The 16,928-nt window shown below is 69.4% G+C and overlaps 2 protein-coding genes across 3 annotated transcripts; both read right to left on the bottom strand.

The window, feature by feature from the left end:
- Nucleotides 1-393: 393 nt before the first annotated feature.
- Nucleotides 394-6,106, bottom strand: LOC113996612 (fermitin family homolog 3-like). Its single transcript, XM_039389903.1, has 14 exons — nt 6,031-6,106; nt 4,916-5,149; nt 4,493-4,621; nt 4,264-4,399; nt 3,840-3,942; nt 3,543-3,650; nt 3,134-3,259; nt 2,792-2,841; nt 2,549-2,667; nt 1,951-2,057; nt 1,301-1,516; nt 1,075-1,199; nt 818-959; nt 394-747 (listed from the first exon to the last, which is right to left on the bottom strand). The coding sequence occupies exons 1-14, from the start codon at nt 6,104-6,106 to the stop codon at nt 574-576; spliced, it is 1,845 nt and encodes a 614-aa protein (XP_039245837.1). The 3' UTR covers nt 394-573.
- A 466-nt stretch (nt 6,107-6,572) lies between these two features.
- SIPA1 (signal-induced proliferation-associated 1) lies at nt 6,573-15,466 on the bottom strand. 2 transcript variants are annotated; one of them, XM_039389908.1, is made up of 15 exons: nt 14,648-15,462; nt 14,346-14,467; nt 13,815-14,000; nt 13,293-13,467; nt 12,812-12,915; nt 12,279-12,436; nt 10,826-11,675; nt 10,190-10,461; nt 9,531-9,812; nt 9,305-9,374; nt 9,069-9,156; nt 8,462-8,560; nt 7,924-7,993; nt 7,770-7,842; nt 6,573-7,514 (listed from the first exon to the last, which is right to left on the bottom strand). In XM_039389908.1, exons 1-15 carry the CDS (start codon nt 15,351-15,353, stop codon nt 7,290-7,292), a joined length of 3,480 nt encoding a protein of 1,159 aa, XP_039245842.1. In that variant the 5' UTR covers nt 15,354-15,462; the 3' UTR covers nt 6,573-7,289. The 2 variants fall into 2 exon arrangements, with proteins under 2 accessions (XP_039245842.1, XP_039245843.1); XM_039389909.1 differs by lacking the exons at nt 6,573-7,514; nt 9,069-9,156 and having other exon boundaries at nt 14,648-15,466.
- Nucleotides 15,467-16,928: the final 1,462 nt, after the last annotated feature.

Below are 16,928 nucleotides of genomic sequence, written 5' to 3'. Positions count from 1 at the left end.
CCAGCCTTGGGGGGCTGGGGAGGAGGGGAGGGGGCTGGGGGTCTCCTGGAGGGTGGGAAATGAGAGGGGAAACCGGGGGGGGAGCCCAGGAGGAGAGTTGGTGCCCTGGGGTGATTTGGGGGTCTAGGGAGTCCAGGAGGGGCAGTGGGATCCCATTGCACAAGGACAGTGAGATGAGAGCCCCTGAGGATTGTGGGGGTCCAGACCCCTCACATGAGGACAGAGTTGTGGCCTTGTCACACGAGGATGGTTTGTGACCCTCTTCCATGAGGACTGGGGCATCCAAACCTTTTGCACAAGGAGAGTGAGAGCCCCTGCCACGAGGACGGGCTGTGACCCCCTTGCCTGCGAGGCCCAACAGCCACCACCATTCTGCTGAGCACAGTAAGCACGTTCAGCTCCATCACACCAGTGTTGCACGAGCTTTGCACAAGTGCCTTGCACAGCAGGAGGAAGGGAGGGAGGGTGCACAAGTGCTGTGGGAGGAACAGGGACTGGGGGAGTTGAGGCTGGTGCCAACAGTGGGATGGGGATATTTGCATGAGGCCACTCTTGCATGGGGCTTTGGGGGCGTCAGGGGTCATCCCCCCCTTCCATCAGGCGCCTCAGCACATCAGGGTCTGGGGGCTGCCCTGGCCGCTGCCCCCCTAGTACCAGATACCCCCCCAGGAACTGGTGCAGCAGCCGGGGGGCTGCCGAGAGCACCCGCAGCCCCAGCGTCACGTCCCCGGTCAGCCACAGCCGCACCTGGGGAAAAGGGCTGGGGGTGAGAGCCAGTCCACTTCAGTGCTTCCCGCTCCCCTCCAGTCCTCAGTACCTGCTGGCTGTCCCAGTTGACGTCCCACTGGCGCAGGTCACTGTGCCTCCAGCTGCGGGTGACGGCGCCAGAGCCAGGATCGATCCGGAGCAGCTGCGAGGGGCCCACAGCCAAAATCTCATCACGCCTGGCACCCTGGAACCTGTGAGACCCCCCCCAGAACACATGGAACCCCTGGAACTCCGGGGACCTCCCCAGTGCTCCCAGTGTCCAGCACCTCAAAGTGTGGCAGCCCTCCCTCCCAGTGCCCCCAGTACCTCACCACGAAGTGCCCCAGCCCGAACCCTGGCAGGGCCCTCCAGGCCTCCACGAAGCGCAGCCGGGCCTGGCCTGGGGTCAGTGTCCCCACACGGTGCAGAACCTCCAGCAGCCGGGGGGTGAGCTGGGGGGGCCATTGTGAGGGAGGGGAGAGTGGGGGGACTGGGGGCGCCCCAGGGACTGGGGGCACAGCAGCCGCTGTACAGGGATGGGAGGGCCCAGTACCTGCTTGGCCTTGAACTTGCGCTGGAAGCGGGGGGGCAACAGCTGCTGTGGATCTGGGGGTGGGCGTGAGAGGGCCCAGGGAGGCACAGTGGGGTCTTCCCTCCCTGGCTGGACCCCCAGGACCCCCTGAGCCTCCGCCCCGAGCGATGTGGCCGACAGGGACCCCCCACGCGAGGCCAAGCGGCACCCGGCGACCCAACGGGCATGCTGGGGGGCCTGGGGGGTGGGAGTATCACACCAGCTCTCTGAGACTCCTCAAAGACCCCTGCAGAACTCCCCCAGGACCCCTCGAACTCCCTCAAACCCCCCAGAACTCTCCCGGGACCCCTTGAGCCCTCCAGGACCCCCAAACCCCCTTGGGACCCATCAAAACCCCTGAGAATGCAAAAAAAACCCCCTGAGACCTCATATCCCCCCAAGAGCCCCTCTGAGACACCCCCCCCCAAAACCCCAGGACTCCTCTAACCCTCCCCCCCCCGAGCCCCCAAGGACCCTCAAATCACCATGAGACCCCCCCCAGCTGCCCTCAAACGCTCCAGGACTCCCTGAACTCCCCCGTCCCGTTCCTCCCGTTTCCCAGTGGGGCCCTCCCATAGTCCCTGTGGTCTCCCAGAGCCCTCAGTGCCCCCCCATCCTGCCCTCCCACCCACATCACGGCAGCGCAGGAGGGTCTCGCTCATCCCCTCCGGTGTCGGCAGCCGCAGTTTGATGTAAAACTTCTGCGCCCCCAAATCCACGTCAGGGGTCACCTCGCAGCCTGGGGGGATGGGGGGTCAGGCAGGCCTGGGTGCAGCCCAGGAGGGGAGTTCAGGGCATCCTAGAGGGGTCTGGGGAGGCTTTGGGACTCTAAGGGAGGCCCAGAGGGGTCCTGGGAGGAGATGGGGGTGTTTCCAAAGGGAATGTTGGCAACTCAGGAGGGAGCTGGGGGTGTCCCAGGGGTGTCTGGGGGAGAATCTGTGAGCCCTGGTGGGGTCCCAGAGGGAGATGGGGGGTTCTTGAGGGGGTATTTCAGGCCCCTGGGGGAACCAAGGAGGGGAGTTGGCCTTGTCTCAGGAGGGTCTGGGGGGAACCTGGGAGTCCTGGGGGGTGGCCCCAGTGGTCCCAGGGGAGTCTTAGGAGGCCCATATGGGGGGAATGGGGAGGTCCCAGGGGATTTGGGGGTCGGGGGGGGTTCTTGTGGGAAGGTCCCAGGGTAATCTGTGAGTGCCAGAGGGAGTCTGGGGGCCCAGGGGGGGTTTGAGGTCTCACCGCGGAGGTTGAGCTGCTGTGGGGGCCCCCCCGATCTCGGGAGGCTCCAGAGTGACAGTGATGAGCCCGAGAGCACGGCCCGGGCAGGTCGGGAACCCCAGAACGGCCAGCGGGAGGACCTGGGGATCCCCCGAGTTTGGGGGTTGGGGGGGGTCAAGAGAGACCCCCAGAATGGCCAGGAGGAGGGCCTGGGGGAACCCCAATTCTGGGGTCAGGCGAGGGGTTTGGGGCTTGTGGGGGTACCTGTAGATCTCCAGCTCCTCCACCAGCTCAGGGGCAGCTCCAAGCTCCTCCTGGGGACTCCCCCAGACCTCAGTAATCCCCAGTGACTCCCAGTGCCTCCCCCAGTGCCCCCCACCGCAGCCCCCACCAGTTCTTACCCCTCCCCCCCCCGCAGTGCCCCCCAGTCCTCCCAGCGTGGCCAGAAGAGGCCCTCAGTACCACCCAGTGCTCCTCAGGGCCTTCCATATCCATCCCAGTGTTCCCCAGTCCCCCCAAGCCCCTCCCAGTCCCTCCCAGCGCCCCTGGGTCCTCCCCAAACACCCCCCAGTACCTCCCAGTGCCCCCCAGTGCCCCCAGTCTCACTGGCAGGACGGTGGTCCTTTGCCCCTCCAGGCTCAGCTCCAGTTTGTCCAGGGCTGTGTCCAGGTCCTGGGGCTCGAGGGGGCCCTTGGGGTCCCCATCACCCCCCTCTGCCCCATCTATCTGGTACTGGGGGTTGGAGGGGGTCATGGGGGGTCAGGATAATTGGAGGGGTCACAGAGGGGTCAGGACAATTAAGGGGGGTCTCAGAGGGGTCAAGGGGAGACTGAGGGGTCCAGAGGTGTTTGGGGCTCCGGGATGTCCAGGAAGGTTTGGGTGAGTCTGGAGGGTTCTTGGGGGTCCCAGGGAATCTGGGGTGGGTTTTGGGGTACAGGGGTTTTGAGGAGGGTCGCAGAGGATCAGGGGATGGGTTCGGTGGGGTGCCAGATTGTCCAGGGATGTTCTGGGGTACCTGGAGGGCAGCAAAGAGCAGCATCTCCTCCTCGGTACAGTCGATCTCCTCGGCCAGGAGGGCCCCGCGTGCCTGCTCCTGCAGCAGCGCAATGCGCAGCCCGCCCTCCTGGGGCAGCACAGTGCTGGGGCACGGGGGGGCACCCAGGGGGGCTTTAACCCCCAGGGACCCCCAAAACCCCAGCAGGGACCCACAGGGACTCCCTAACCCCCTCCTGAGGGGTGCTTGGGAAGTGACATGGGAGGGTTGGGGGTCCCTGGGGGGGTTTAGGGGTCACCAGGGGGGGTTGGAGGGTACCTGGGGGTCCAGCCCCATGGCACAGGGGTACTTGAAGCGCAGCAGCAGCTCCTCGTCGTCCCCCACGTCCTGTTCCATCAGGGACCGCGAGGCGTCCAGCCACCTGCGGGGAAGGGGGGGCGTGGGTTGGGGGGGGTCCTGCGCGCTCGATCCCGCCCACAAACCCCGCCCGAGCACCGCCCATAACCCTCATCCCCGCCCACAAACCCCGCCCAACCACACCCGAGCAAACCCCACCCCACCAAGTCGTGTCCCGCCCCTCACCCACCCTAAGCTTCGCCCCCCGCCCCACCCAACAACCCCAATCCCGCCCCGCCCCCGCCTGTAAGCCCCGCCCACACGTCTAACCCCTCCCCAACCACCGAATCCCGCCCCATTCAAGCCCCGCCCACCAGGCCCCACCCCCCGCGGCCCCGCCCCTCACCGCGCGTGCAGCTGCGCGCGCCGCAGGAGGAGGTTCCCGCGCCCGGTCCGGGGGGAGGTCGGGGGGTCCCTCCCCCCCCGGGGGGTCACCAGAACCCGGAGCTGCTCGGGGGGCAGCGCAGGGGGAGGGGCCTCATCTGGGGGGGGGGACAGGAGGTCGGGGGGGGTGGGAAGGACGCGGGGGGATCCGGCCCCCCCCGGCCTCCCACCGCTCCCCCCCCTCCGCTCACCTGCCCTTGGCCGCAGGTGCGTCAGGTCCAGGTCGGGGGGGGCCTGGGCGGGGGCGCGGCCCTTCCGCCCCTCCCCTCCCCGCTCTTCCTCCGGACGCAGCAGCGAAAGTTCCTCGGGGTTTCGGATCCCTGCGACCCCCCCCGCGCACAGTGGGACCCCCGGCACCTTCCCGGGACCCCCCCAGTGCCCTCCGGGACTCCCCGAGACCTCTCGGCACGCCTCAGTTCCCCCCCGAGATTCCCCCGGGACCCCCCAGACCCCTTCATCCCCCCCAACTCCACTCCATCGTTGCCCAGACCACTCTGGCCCTCCCAGACCCCCAAAAGCCCCCCCAGACGCCCCAATCACCCTTCAAACCCCTCCAACGCCCCCCCCCATTTCCCCCAGCCCCTCCCCAGCGCTCCCGGAGCCCCTGGACACACCGAGCAGAGCGCAGGCCCGTGCCACCCCCCGCCCGGGGGTCCTGGCGAAGTCGAGCTGCAGCCGCAGGACGCGCCCGCCCGGGAGCCGCAGCCGCAGCGGGCGGTGCCGGGGGACGAAGCGGAGCCGGGAGCCCCCCCCGACACCCAGCGCGTCCAGGGGGGGCCCGGGGGGCAGCAGCCACCGCCGCTGCTGCACCCACCACAGCGCGTGGTCCGACCAGTCCCGGGCCTCCCCTGGAGGAAAGGGCGTCAGGGGAGGCTGGGGGGGTTCGACAGGGCTGGGGGGGGGCGGCGGGGTGCCCTGGCAGGGGGAGGGCCGTGAGGGACTGCAGGAGGGTTAGAGGGTGCTAAAGGGGGCTACGGGAGGTCCTGCTGTACCCCCAAACCACGTCGGAGGGGCTACAGGGGGCCTGTAATAGGGCAATGGGGGGTAATAGGGCTCTAATGGGGGCTGTCAGAGGCTGTGGGGAGCTATGGGGGGCTATGGGGATGCTATAGGAGGCTGTGAGGAACTGGCGTGGGGTTAGGGGTTACTAAGTAGGGGTTATGGGAGAGTTGTGGGGTGCTGTGAGGTCTATAGGGGTCCCACTGTACCCCCAAAGCACATCGGGGGGGCTCAGGAGGCCATGGGGCCCGGGGGGGAGCCACCCTTGGAGCTATTTATAGCCCATGGGTCCCTTATCGCCCTGGCCGGGGAGGACCTGGGGAGGGGAACTGGGAAGTAGGGGGACGCTGGGACCCCTCGATAAGGGCTCAGTATCCCCAGGCTGGATCCTCCCCCAACATCCTCTCTCAACCACATGGCACTTCGGGGGGGCTGGATGCCCCTACAGCCCTTTCCTATGGGGCCTGGAGCTGGGGGGCCTGGACGCCAGGGTCCAGCCTCCTGCCACTGTGGGGCACAACTGGGGGGCAGGGCTGTGGGTCCCAGCTGTGGGTCTGGCCAGAGGTCAGGGCTACAGGTCACTCACCAATGGTCTCCACGATGAGGCGCATGAGGCCACCAATGTGCAGGTCCCCGGTGACACGGAGGGCAAGGATGCAGAGAGCTGCTGGGGGGCTGGGCTGCCCCACAGCATCTCCCTGCCCTGTGGCATCTCCCTGCCCCATGGCACCTCCCTCCTCCACCTCCACCTGCAGCTCGAAGGAGCCATCAATGTCCTCCCCACTCGCCGTCTTCAGCCCTGCCATCACTCCGTCCCTTCCCAATGGTGTCCAGAATGTTCCTGCCCCACGTCCCGCCCCACGTCCCATCCCACTTCCTTCTCCACAGCACCCTGGACACCCGGGTTCACCCCACACCACTGCCACCCACCGCAGAGGAAGTCGTGGTGGGGAGGAGCCACAGGGTCCAGACGTTGGGCTGTCCCCCCCTGCCATGACACCCACCAGGGCCACAGGGCGAGGACATTGGGGTCTCTCATCTGGGGATATCCCTGTCCTATCCCCCCACACCCCATCCCACCAGCTGGGGCAGGACCTGGGAGCCCCCCCCCAAGTCACCCTCATTGCACTCCCAGCACACGGTGTTCTCATGGGATGGGGGTCTGGTGCTTCCCGGGGTCAGTCCACAGGATCCCTGGGAAGGGGACAGAGCTGGCAGAACTAGGGATGCTGCCCCCTCTCCCCCTCAACCCCCCCAATCACGGGCCGGGGCTGCTGAGGCCAAAGGATTTTATTGTTGGGGGGATCAGTGTGGCCCCAGCACATCCCCTTTGGGACGGTTTCCAGTGTCCCCTGAGGGGAGATGAGGCCAGGGGAGTGTCCCAGGGGGATGGGGCAGGGGGGTCCAGTGTCACATGGAGGGGACACGGAGGGACACGTGTAGGGTCCAGTGTCACACCGGGGGGACATGGGAGGGAGTCACAGCTCCAGTTTCACAGTTAGTGGGGGCAGATGGGGGGCTGTGAGTGTGCACAGGGTGAGTGTGCAAAGGGGGGGTGTGCAAGGGGGGGTGAGCGTGTGTGGGATGGACACCATCGGCCTGCAGCGGGCACCATTGGCTCGTGCCAGGCGAGTGTGAGCGAGGTGTGAGCGGGGCCCCGGGATCGGTGCGCGCGGCTACGAGCGTGTGTGGCACGGGGATGGTGTGCACGGGACATGCGTGTGCACGGCGTGTTCATGGCATGGGACTGCAGTCAGTGTGCACAGGTGAGCGTGCCCAGGGGGAGAGTGTGCCCACAGCGAGCGGGCCCAGGGTGAGTGTGCACAACATGTGTGCAGCGTGTTCATGGTGAGTGCCCAGGTGAGTGTGCCCGAGGTGACTGTGCCCACCTGACCACGCCATGTGCAGGTGCCCCCGTGCCAGGGGGCTGCCGCAGTCCCGGAGTCCTGTGGAGTCCCACAGATGTCAGAGGGTCTCCCCGGGGGGGTCTCAAGGGGTGTTGGGGGATGTCAGGGGATCCCCGGAGAGGTCAGGGGGTCCCCCCCGGGGGCTGTTGGGGGGTGTCAGGGGACGAGGGGGGTCCCTGGGGGGGTGCAGCAGCCGCGTGACCCGGCTGAGCCGCGCGTTCGCGTCCTCCTGGCCCTGCTGCAGCCGCCGGGTGCTGCGACGGAGCCCCCGGAGCTCAGCCTGGAGCCGCTGCTGCACTTCGTGGCCCTGCCCCACACAGAGCCACGGGTCAGCCCCCTGCCCCACACAGACCCATAGATCAACTGCCTCAGCATTCCCCCAGTTCTCTCCCGGTGTTCCCCCAGTGACTCCCAGTACTCCCCATTTCTCCTCCAGTGTTCCCAACTGCCCCCCAGTCCCTTCAGCAGTGTCCCTCTGGTGCCCCCCAGTGCACCCCAGTTCCCATCCAGCCCCACCAGTGCCTCCCAGTGGCCTCCCAGTGTGCCCCCCAGTGCCCCCCACCTCCTGCAGACCCTCCTGCAGCCGCTTCAGCGCCGCCTCCAGTTGCGCCACCTTCTCTGAGAGGCTCCGGGACCTGGGGAGGGCACGAGGGGGTGTTGGACCCTGAGGGGACCCCCTCCACCCCCCCTACTCCTCCCCGCCTCCCCCTTCATACTCATCCTCAGGGACCACTGGGCTCAGGCTCTGCTGGACCCCGATGTTGGGGGGCTCTCGGAGCTGATGCCCTGGCGAGAGAAGTGGGGAAATGTAAGACCCCTACATGGGGAGCCCCGAGACCTCCCCCTTCCTGACCCTCCCCATTCCCACAGCCACTGAGATCCCCCCCTTCCCGATCCTTCCCATTCCCACAACCCCCAGTCCCCCAACTCCCTCAGCTCCCCACAGTCCCCCAAGATCCCCTCACCCCCTTGACCCCCCATCCCCACAGAACGCCCTCAACCTCCCCATCCCCTCCATCTGCACAAGGCTCCCAGACCCCCCAAGCCTCCCCCCTGGTACCCCTAGACCCCCTCACCCTCTCAGCCCCCCACCCCCAAGCTCTCCCAGATCTGCCTCCCATCCAAAACACCCCTTAACCCCCAAGAAACAGCTTCCAGGATCCCTCAGCCCCCCAAAACCCCCCTCTCCCCTCCCAGGCAATGACCTCCAGGATCCCCTCCGCCCTCCCAACCCCCCCCCAAAGGCCCCCTCACCCCCCCGGGCGATGGCCTCCAGGACCCCACTGCAGGCCGTGGCCAGGCGGGCGATGAGCTCCCACTCCTCCTCCTGGGGCTCCCCAGACCCCAACAGCACTGGCGGGGGAGGCAACAGTGGGGGACACCCAGGGATCTGGAGGGGACCCCTCCGGGGGATGTGGGACAACCCCACAGGACACTCCCCTAGCACAGGGGGCATAGGACAGGGACATCCCCCATGGGATGGGGACACCCAGGGGACAGGGACACCCAAGTGGTGGGGGGATGACCCCCAGGGGACCCCCCTCCACGGGACAGGGCATACCCTCAGGGGACACCTATATGGACAGGGGACACCCCGAGGATGAGGGGAGACACCCCAGGGGATGGGGACACCCCCAGGTGAAGGGGACCTGGGCTGGGGACACCTCAAGGAGATGGGGGGCCCCCAGGGGGCAGGGGTCACCCCCGTAGGATGTAGGACATGGGATATGGGATGGGGGACACTCCCCCACGGTGGGACAGGGACACCCCCAGGAGACATGGAATGGAGGGGAGACACAGAATGGGACGTGAGGTGAAACAGGGGAGGGACACGGGGAACACAGGGGCTCCGGCCACTCACGCCTGCCCAGGGAGTGCTGCAGCGAGGGGCCCGGGGGGGGGCTGGGCTCGGGGGGGGCCGCAGGACCACCAGCATCCAGAGAGGGACCCTGAGGACAGGGGGGGTCAGCAGGGGCACAGAGAGACTGGGGGAGACACACAGGGACACACGGGGGGGGACGGGGGACGTGGTAGGGTCAGCAGCCTCATCGGAGCATGGGGGGCCAGGGCGGAACAGGGGGGGACAAAGGGACTCACCGGGTCACCGGACTGGGGGGGGCTGTGGTGCGGCAGCAACAGGTCAGGCGTGGGGTCAGCCAGGGGGGGCCTGGGGGGCCATAGGAGTGAGGGTTAGAAGGGTTCATGGGAGGGCATGGGATTCCTGGGGGATTTGGGGGGGGCCCAGGGGCTTGGGAGATGCGTTCCAGGGGTACTGGGGGATCCCAGAAGATTTGGGGGGTTTCCCATGTCCAGCGTAACTCACGGGCTGGGGGGGCATCCGGTCGGGCTCTTGAGGGTCCTCGGGCTGGGGGGGCCACCCTCAGGGGGAAAGGGGGTGCTCTCCTCGTCCAGTGCCAGCGAGCGCAGGAGCTGTAGGGTGTCGGGGTGCAGCCCCCCTGGGCCCACCCCATGATCCCCCCTGTCGCTGTCTCCCCCTGAGTCGCTGCTGGTGTCCCCGATATCCCCTCCAAGGTCCCCGATCCCGGGGTCCCCCCCTGTGCCCCGGCCCTGCTCCAGTGAGCGGGCGTAGAGCTCCAAGAAACTCCTGGGGGGCAAAGGTGAGGGGGACATGGTGGGGGGAGAGTGAGGACACGCCGAGGTGTCCAGGTCCCAGTTCCACTTGACCCCCATGTCCCTGCCCTCCCCATGTCCCCCCAAGATCCCCCGTGCCACCCAATTCCCCCCATTCCGCCCCCCACTGCTCCCCCATTTCCCTCCCAACCCCAATCCCCCCTTTGTCCCCAAAGGCCCCCCAACTCCTCCCATGCCCTCCCACATCCCCAATCCTCCTCGCTGCCCCCACATCCTCTATTCCCCCAAATGCCTCCCATTTCCCCCCACCGCCCCCCCCCCCATTACCCTTCCAACCCCAATCCCCCCTGTTTCCCACCCCACCGATTCCCCGCAGGACCCCGCACGCACCGCCGGGGCCGCCCGTCGCGGTCGGGAGGCAGCAGCGTCAGGGGGCCCGAGGGGCGCCGCAGCAGCGCCCGCAGCAGCCGGGGGTCCCCGCGGGGAAGGGGACGGTGTCCCACGCGCAGCAGCCGCGTCCCGGGCCGCAGCCCCGCAGTCTCGGCGAAGGAGAACCGCGTCACGGCCGTCACGACCCCCGAGGGGTCCACGCGGAACCCCCGGCGGCCCCCGGCCCCCCGCGGCAGCGCCAGCTCCCGCGCCTCGCACCCCCGCGTTACCGCCTGCGGGGGGGACACACCGGGTCAGGGAGGGCACGGGGACCCCGACAGAGCCCCCCGCGCCTCGCACCCCCGCATCACCACCTGCGGGGGGGCATCGAGTGGGAGGGGTTCAGGGACCCCCGGGGGGTGACCCAGTATCAGCCCATGGGAACCCCAACACTGACCCCATGGGGCACCCTATGGGCAACCGCCCTGTCTGAGCCCCACAGCACACCCCCATAGTCCCCCACCGCTGCCCTACCGTACCCCCATCGCCCCCCGAGCCTGACCCATTGCCCTCCCCACTGCCCCCTTTTTTCCCCCCCAGTTTGCCCCGCCATCCCTGCCCCATTCCTGCCCCCCCATTGCCCCCTGCCCCGCTCACCTGGAGCCTGGCCACCACCTGTGGGGCAGCGCCGTGGGGCAGCCGCAGCCCCAGCCACTCGCCCGCCCCATAGAAGATCTCAAGGCGCCCCTCGGCGAACCCCCAGCCCAGCACGTCCCGGCAGGCGCAGCTGAACAGCACCCCGGGGGGGAGGGCGACTGTCCCCGGGGGGGGGGCAGCGTCCCCTGGGGGGGGCGCGGCCACCCCTGCGTTACGTGGGGGTTCCCCTTGCTGTGGGGCAACCGTCCCTAGGTGGGGGGTGACCGTTCCTGAGTGGGTGGGGGGCTCCCCTGGGTGTGGGGGGAGCACCCCCGGGTTTGGGGGAAACTTCCCCGGCTGAGGGGCGATCGCCCTTGAGTGGGGGTCGACCGTCCCTTGGTCACGGGGGGGATTCCCCGGGTTGAGGGCGAGCCCCCCGGACCGGTCGGTGACCGCCCCGGGTGGCGCGGCGACCACCACCACCCTCTCCGCCGCTACCCCCAGCAGACACGGCACCTCGGCCCCCCCGGGCCCCCCCTGCGCGCGCGCCCCCCACACCAGCGCCCCCGCCACCGCCGCGCCCCCCGCGCGCCCCGCGCCCCCCCGGCGGCGTCCCCCGAGGGCGGGCAGCCCCCGGGGGGGCGCGGGCAGCGGGGCCCCCCCGCCGTGGGCGCGCAGCAGCTCCTGCAGGTACTGGCGGCGGGTGCGCGCGGCCATGGCCCCCAGGCGGCCCCCCCGCGCCGCCGCGTTCTCCCCGTTGATGGCCTTGGCCAGCAGGAACGGGCGCAGCCCTGCGCCCCCCAGAAAACGCTGCCCTGCCGCCAGCGCCGGCCCGAACGGGGGGGTCTCCTCTGGCCGCACCACCGCCACACTGCGGAGAGACCCCCAGAGGGGGCGGGAGGGCGGTTAGGGACCCCAAGAACCAGGAGAGACTCCCAGAGCCCGTGAGAGACCCCCGGAGCCCAGGAGAGACTCTCCTAGGGAACTCTGCCAGACCCCCAGGGCGCAGGACAGACCCCAGGAGAGAGCCCCACGGATTGGGGGAGACTCCCAGGAATGCCAAGAGCACTGTGACACCCTCAGAGACCCCGGGAGAGACCCCAAGAGCCCCTGTAAGCAGTACAGGGCCCGCGCTGGCCCCCTCCAGCCCTCGCATAAACCCCCAGACCCCTTGTGAGTCCCCCAGGGCCCATGCGAGCCCCTCAAGAACCATGCATCACCCCCAAAGCCCAGGAGGGACCCCCCCCAGAGTCCATGAGAGGCTCCCCAGCCCTGCATGAGCCATTGGGGACCCCCAGACACCCCTGTATGAGCCCGACACCCTTTAGGAGCCCTTGGGGATCCCCAGACCCCCTGTGCAAAACCTCTAGTGCCTGTCTGAGACCCTTGGAGACCTCCAGACCCTCTTTAGGACCCCCAAAACTCCCTGTATGAGCCCCCCAAGCCCGAGAGCCTCGGGGCCCCCTGGCCCCACCTGTAGGTGGTGTGGGGGGTGCACGGCTCGTGCACCCGCACCACGAGGAAGATGTGCTGGAAGTGGCTGCGCAGGGCACGGGGGGAGAAGGGCCGTGCCCCCGGCTCCTGGAACACGATTGTCACGATGTCGTTCCCGATGTGGCGCTTCCGCAGCAGCTGGTGGGGAAAGGGGGGAGTCAGAGTCCCAAAAGTGTCCGGGGGGGCAGAGATAGGGAGCCCCTACAGACTGCTGGGAACACTCAGCATCCGCCAAAAACCTCTGGGACCTTCAGACCCCCCCAGCTGCCTTAGAAATTCCCAAACCCCCTTGGAATCCTCCCATGCCCTGGGACTCCTGCACCTGCTGTGACTTCATGGACCCCCAGCCCCATAGCCCCAGGCACCCCTGTGACCCACCCCCCTCCACGCCTGCTGGGAGTTGCAAGGGGTGAAGGGCAGCATGGGGGCAACCCCAGACCCTACGGACCCCCATGACCCCTGCCATGACCCCTGGCATGACCCCTGGCATGACCCCCGCACAACCCCCTGTACCTGCTGGGGGTTGCGGGGAGTGAAGGGCAGCATGGTGCTCACGTGGAACATCACCTCGTAGCCGTGGTACGTCGTGTACAGCGAGTGGGTCCCCGTGGAGTCAGCTGAGGGGGCACAGCCTGAGCCCCCACTCTGCCAGAGACCCCTGGCCCCTCAAGGCCCCATGTCCCCAGGTCTCCCTGTATGCACATCCCCTCATCCCCATCTCCATGTCCCCTCATCCCCTTGCGTCCCCCGTGTCCCGTCCTCCCTGTCCCCACCAGGTCCCCGTGTCCCTTCCCCTACGTCCTCGTGTTCCCCCCATCCCCTGTGTCCCCATGTCCCTCTGTCCTCACAGTAACCATGTCCCCATCCCCGTGTGCCACGTCCCCCTCACCCCCACGGCTCCCTTGCCCCCCGATGTCCCCCCGTGTCCCTCTGTGTCCCCGTATGCCACCCTGTCCTCCCCCGTGTCCCCGTGTCCCCGTGTCCCGGGTCTCACTGCGGGTGTCCAGCTGTGCCCGGTACCCCGCGAAGCCGCGCAGCCTCACGCGGGTGCCCAGCAGTGCCAGGAACTGCTCGAAGGCAGGGCCGGGCTCCTCGTTGTTGTACATCTCCTCCTCGGAGCCCTGCCCCCCCCGGCAGTACAGCACCCCCACCTTGCGCTGCCGGCTCACCTGGGGGGATGGGGGACGCGAGTGGGGCACAGGGAGTTCCCAGGGAGCGCGCAGGGAACACGCACAGGCCCCTGAACACGCTCAGTGGCCTCCCCCGAGGGCCCGCACTGGTGCAAACCCCGTCCTCGTGCAAACCAGCTCCTCGGGCAGGGCTCGGACCCTCGCAAACCCCACCCTGTGCCCGCCCCATCCTTGAGCAACGCCCACCCCTGTACAGGCCCTGCCCGCGTGTGAGCCCCAGGTCCGGTGCAATGCAACCCTCGTGCAAGCCCCCCCTAAGCCCCCCCACAAGCCCCCCCCCCAAAGCCCCCTCACACAAGCCCCTCCTCTTGCAAGCTCCCCCTCACCCCCTGCTCGTCCAGCTTGAGGAGGGTCTCCTGCACGGCGGGGGAGGGGGCGAGGCGCAGCCCCCCCACCACCAGCCCAGGCAGCACCAGCTCCAGCAGCTTCCGGGGGGGGACCCCCCGCGCCCCAGAGGGGCGAGAGCCGGGGGGCAGCGCCTCCTCCAGAACCGACCCCCGCAGCGTCCGTGGCTGGGGGAGATACAGGAAGGGTCAGGGTGGGGGCACCTTCATGGAACCCCCGCACTGCCCTTGGCCCTCATGGGCACCCCTGAAACCCCCCAGCCCCTGATGGCCCCCTGAAGCCCATGGGGATCACCCCATAGGGCCTCTGGGGCCCCCAGGTCCCCCCCCCAACTTCATCCATCCTCCCGAACCCCACCCACCCCCTCCAATCCCCTGAACCCCCCCTAGAACTTCTGAACCCCCTCACCCCCTTGTACCCACCCAGCCCTTCTGGGACCTCCGGGCCCCCTGATTCTCCTGGCCCCCCCAGCTCCCTCCTCCCCCCGGATGCCTCCCAGCACCCCCTGTCACCTGGCAGGTGCGCAGGATGATCCTGTGCAGCACCTGGGCCCGAGGTCCCTCCTTCTCCTCCCGCCGAAGGGACACGGCCACGGGCCCCAGCCGGGGGTCCTCACCCAGCAGGTTCTGGTGCTCTGGGAGCAGGCCAGGGGGGTCGGGGGGCCGTCTGGCCCTTCCCAGCCCCCCTACAGCTCCCCGTGGCCCCAGCCGGCCGTCCCTGCCAGCAGGTTCTGGTGCTCTGGGGGGTCAGGGGGGGATGGGGGAGGGACGGGACCACCACAGCCCCCCACACCACATCCCCTGCCCCCTCTCACCTTTCCCGTAGAAGTACTTGCGATAGTACTCGGCGCCGTCGTCGCTGTGCTCGATGGGGTGGGGGGGTCGCGCCCCCGCCGGGGGCTCCTCCAGCACCGCAACCGCTGCATTCGGCAGCTGCCCGGGCCCGGGGGGGCCGCGGGGGGGGCCCAGCCCTGGCTCCTGCTCTCCCCCCGTCTCGCAGCAGAAGCGGGGACAGCTCAGCACCAGGGCCTCGGGGTCGGGAGGAGCCCCGTGGGGCCCAGGGGGCTCCTCGGGCTCCAGGTGGGCGGCGGAAGCCCCCGAGGTGGGGCCCGGGTCGGCCGTGGGGGGCTCGGCCGGGTCGAAGAGGATGCTCTGCACGTCGTAGTGAGCGAGGAGGGGGCTCCAGGGGGGGCGGGGGAAGAAATCGGGGTCCCCCCCGCCGGCCGCAAGTCCCAACAGCAGCAGAGGGTCGCGGAAGCGGGGGGACGTGGGGCTGCCCCCCCCGGCCGCCTCCTCGTGGCTCTGGGTGCGGGCCCGAGGGAACACTGTCCCCGGAGACCCCTTCTCCTCCGGGGACCCCGCAAGGGCCGCCTCGCTGCTGCTGCGCTGCAGGGGGGCGGCCCCCCCCGGGGACGTGGGCGACAAGGGGGCCCCCCCGGCCGCGCTGGGGGGAGCGGGGGGTGGGGGCGGCCGGGCCGAGGGGCCCCGCATCTTGCGGAGGAAGAGGTCGTCGGACTGCATGGCCCCCCCGGGACCCCCAGGGATCCCCCCGAGATTCCTTAGGACCCCTCTGAGACTCCTTGGGACCCCTCTATTCCCCCCTGAGACCCCTAGGGACTAGCTAGGACCCCCCTGAGGCCCCCCGGGATACCCCTGATCCCCCCTAGGGAACACCCCCGTAACCCTCAGGAACGCCAAGGGACTCTCAGGGACTCCTTAGAACCCTCCTGGGGGTCTCTGGCACCTCTCCAGCCCCCCAGCCCCCCCAGCCTTCCCCCCCCAGTTGTAGCGGAGACCCGCACCCAGGGATTAGTCAATGGAAGCGTGGGAACAGAGTCCATGCCCCGATTGGGTGCCCGGGAATTCCCGCGTGCGGAGGCTCCGCCCCTTTTCCCACGCGCCCCTTCCCGGGTCGCGGTTAATGGGGGCAACCCGGGGGGGTCGGGGGGGCTCCGGCCGCGGCGCTCTCTGGGGCGGGGAGGGACGGCGGCACCTGGGGAGGGACAGGGAGTCAGTGGGGGCTCGGGGGCGCTCCTCAGCCCTCCACGCCCCAGCCCCGTGTCCCTCTGTTCCTCCGTGTCTGTCCCTCCATCCCCAGTCAACCCACAGGCCCCTTTTGCCCTCCCCGCCTCGCCCACTCCGCTGCAGGGACCCCAGAACAGGGCTGAGGGTGGGGGTCCCCTTGGACCCCCACGGACACCCGGGTCCTTCCTTTGCCTGGGTCCTGGCCTGGCCCTCTGTGCCCCCCTCGGCTCCGTGGGGTCTGGGGGGCTCGGTGGGAAGTTGTGGAGCTGGGGGAGTTCGAGGGGGGGCCCGGACGTGCCGCCGCCGGCGGTTTCCTGCCTTACAGGAAGTGTCAGCCGCCGACGGCCCCCCAAGAGCTGCCCCCCAAGTGCTCCCCCTAGCCCCCCGCACTGATCCCCACCCCCGGGGGGTCCCCCCCAACTCCAGCGACCTCCCCGATGATGGGTCCCCGCTCCTGACCTTGTCCCCGGTGTGAACTCGGGCGTCCGGGCTCCCCCCCCACTTCCCTCCTCCGGCTACAGGAGCCGGCGTCCGGCCCCCCCCAGAGGAAACGGCGTCCGGCTCCCCTGACTCCCCCCGGGCACCAAGGCCCCTCCCCCGGTCTGTTAAGACGCGATTAACGACGTTAATCTGGCGGGGGGTGGGGGGTGACGTGTCCCCCCCCCACCAGGTACAGGTGGCTCAGGGCCGGGCAGAGACTCAGGTGTCCCGGGGGGGGGTCCACCCGGCTGTCCCCACCCCTCCTGGGACCCCCTCGGGACACCACGGCCGCCCCCCCCCTCGTATGTTCCCCAGAGGCGCGGGGGGGACGGAAATCGCGGCCCCGGGCAAAGGTGTCCCAACCGGGTCAGTCGGGGGTCGCAGGGAGGTTCACAGGGGGTTTGGGGGCTCACACGGGGGGGGGTGGGATGCACTGTCCAACAGCCCCCCCGTGCCAAACCCTCGTGCGAGCCCCCCCCCCCCTCCCCGGCTCATTCCTACCTCTGGCCCCTTGTGTCCCCGTCACCCTCCAGAGGGGGTCCCACGCTGCTGGGGGTCCCAGGTGTCGGGGGGGTCCCAGGTGTCGGGGGG

This window comes from Pipra filicauda, unplaced genomic scaffold (genome assembly GCF_003945595.2).
Source record: "Pipra filicauda isolate LSUMZ 115617 unplaced genomic scaffold, ASM394559v2 scaffold787_size88316_pilon, whole genome shotgun sequence".
Classification (NCBI taxonomy): domain Eukaryota; kingdom Metazoa; phylum Chordata; class Aves; order Passeriformes; family Pipridae; genus Pipra; species Pipra filicauda.
The sequence above is the reverse complement of the archived record's forward strand: the minus strand, read 5'-3'. Positions and strand labels throughout refer to the sequence as shown.

Bases quoted from the DNA above. Each gene is read 5' to 3' on its own strand.
- LOC113996612 (XM_039389903.1), bottom strand. From the start codon at position 6,106: ATGGCAGGGCTGAAGACGGCGAGTGGGGAGGACATTGATGGCTCCTTC. The intron at 3,651-3,839 runs GTACCCTCCAAC...GTGCTGCCCCAG, and splicing joins CCATGGGGCTGGACCCCCAG to GAGGGCGGGCTGCGCATTGC. The intron at 1,200-1,300 runs GTACTGGGCCCT...TGGCCCCCCCAG, and splicing joins GCAAGTTCAAGGCCAAGCAG to CTCACCCCCCGGCTGCTGGA.
- SIPA1 (XM_039389908.1), bottom strand. From the start codon at position 15,353: ATGCAGTCCGACGACCTCTTCCTCCGCAAGATGCGGGGCCCCTCGGCC. The intron at 12,916-13,292 runs GTGAGACCCGGG...GTGCCCCCTCAG, and splicing joins GGCACAGCTGGACACCCGCA to CTGACTCCACGGGGACCCAC. The intron at 7,515-7,769 runs GTGGGGGGCACT...TGTGTGGGGCAG, and splicing joins TGCAGGAGGGTCTGCAGGAG to GGCCACGAAGTGCAGCAGCG.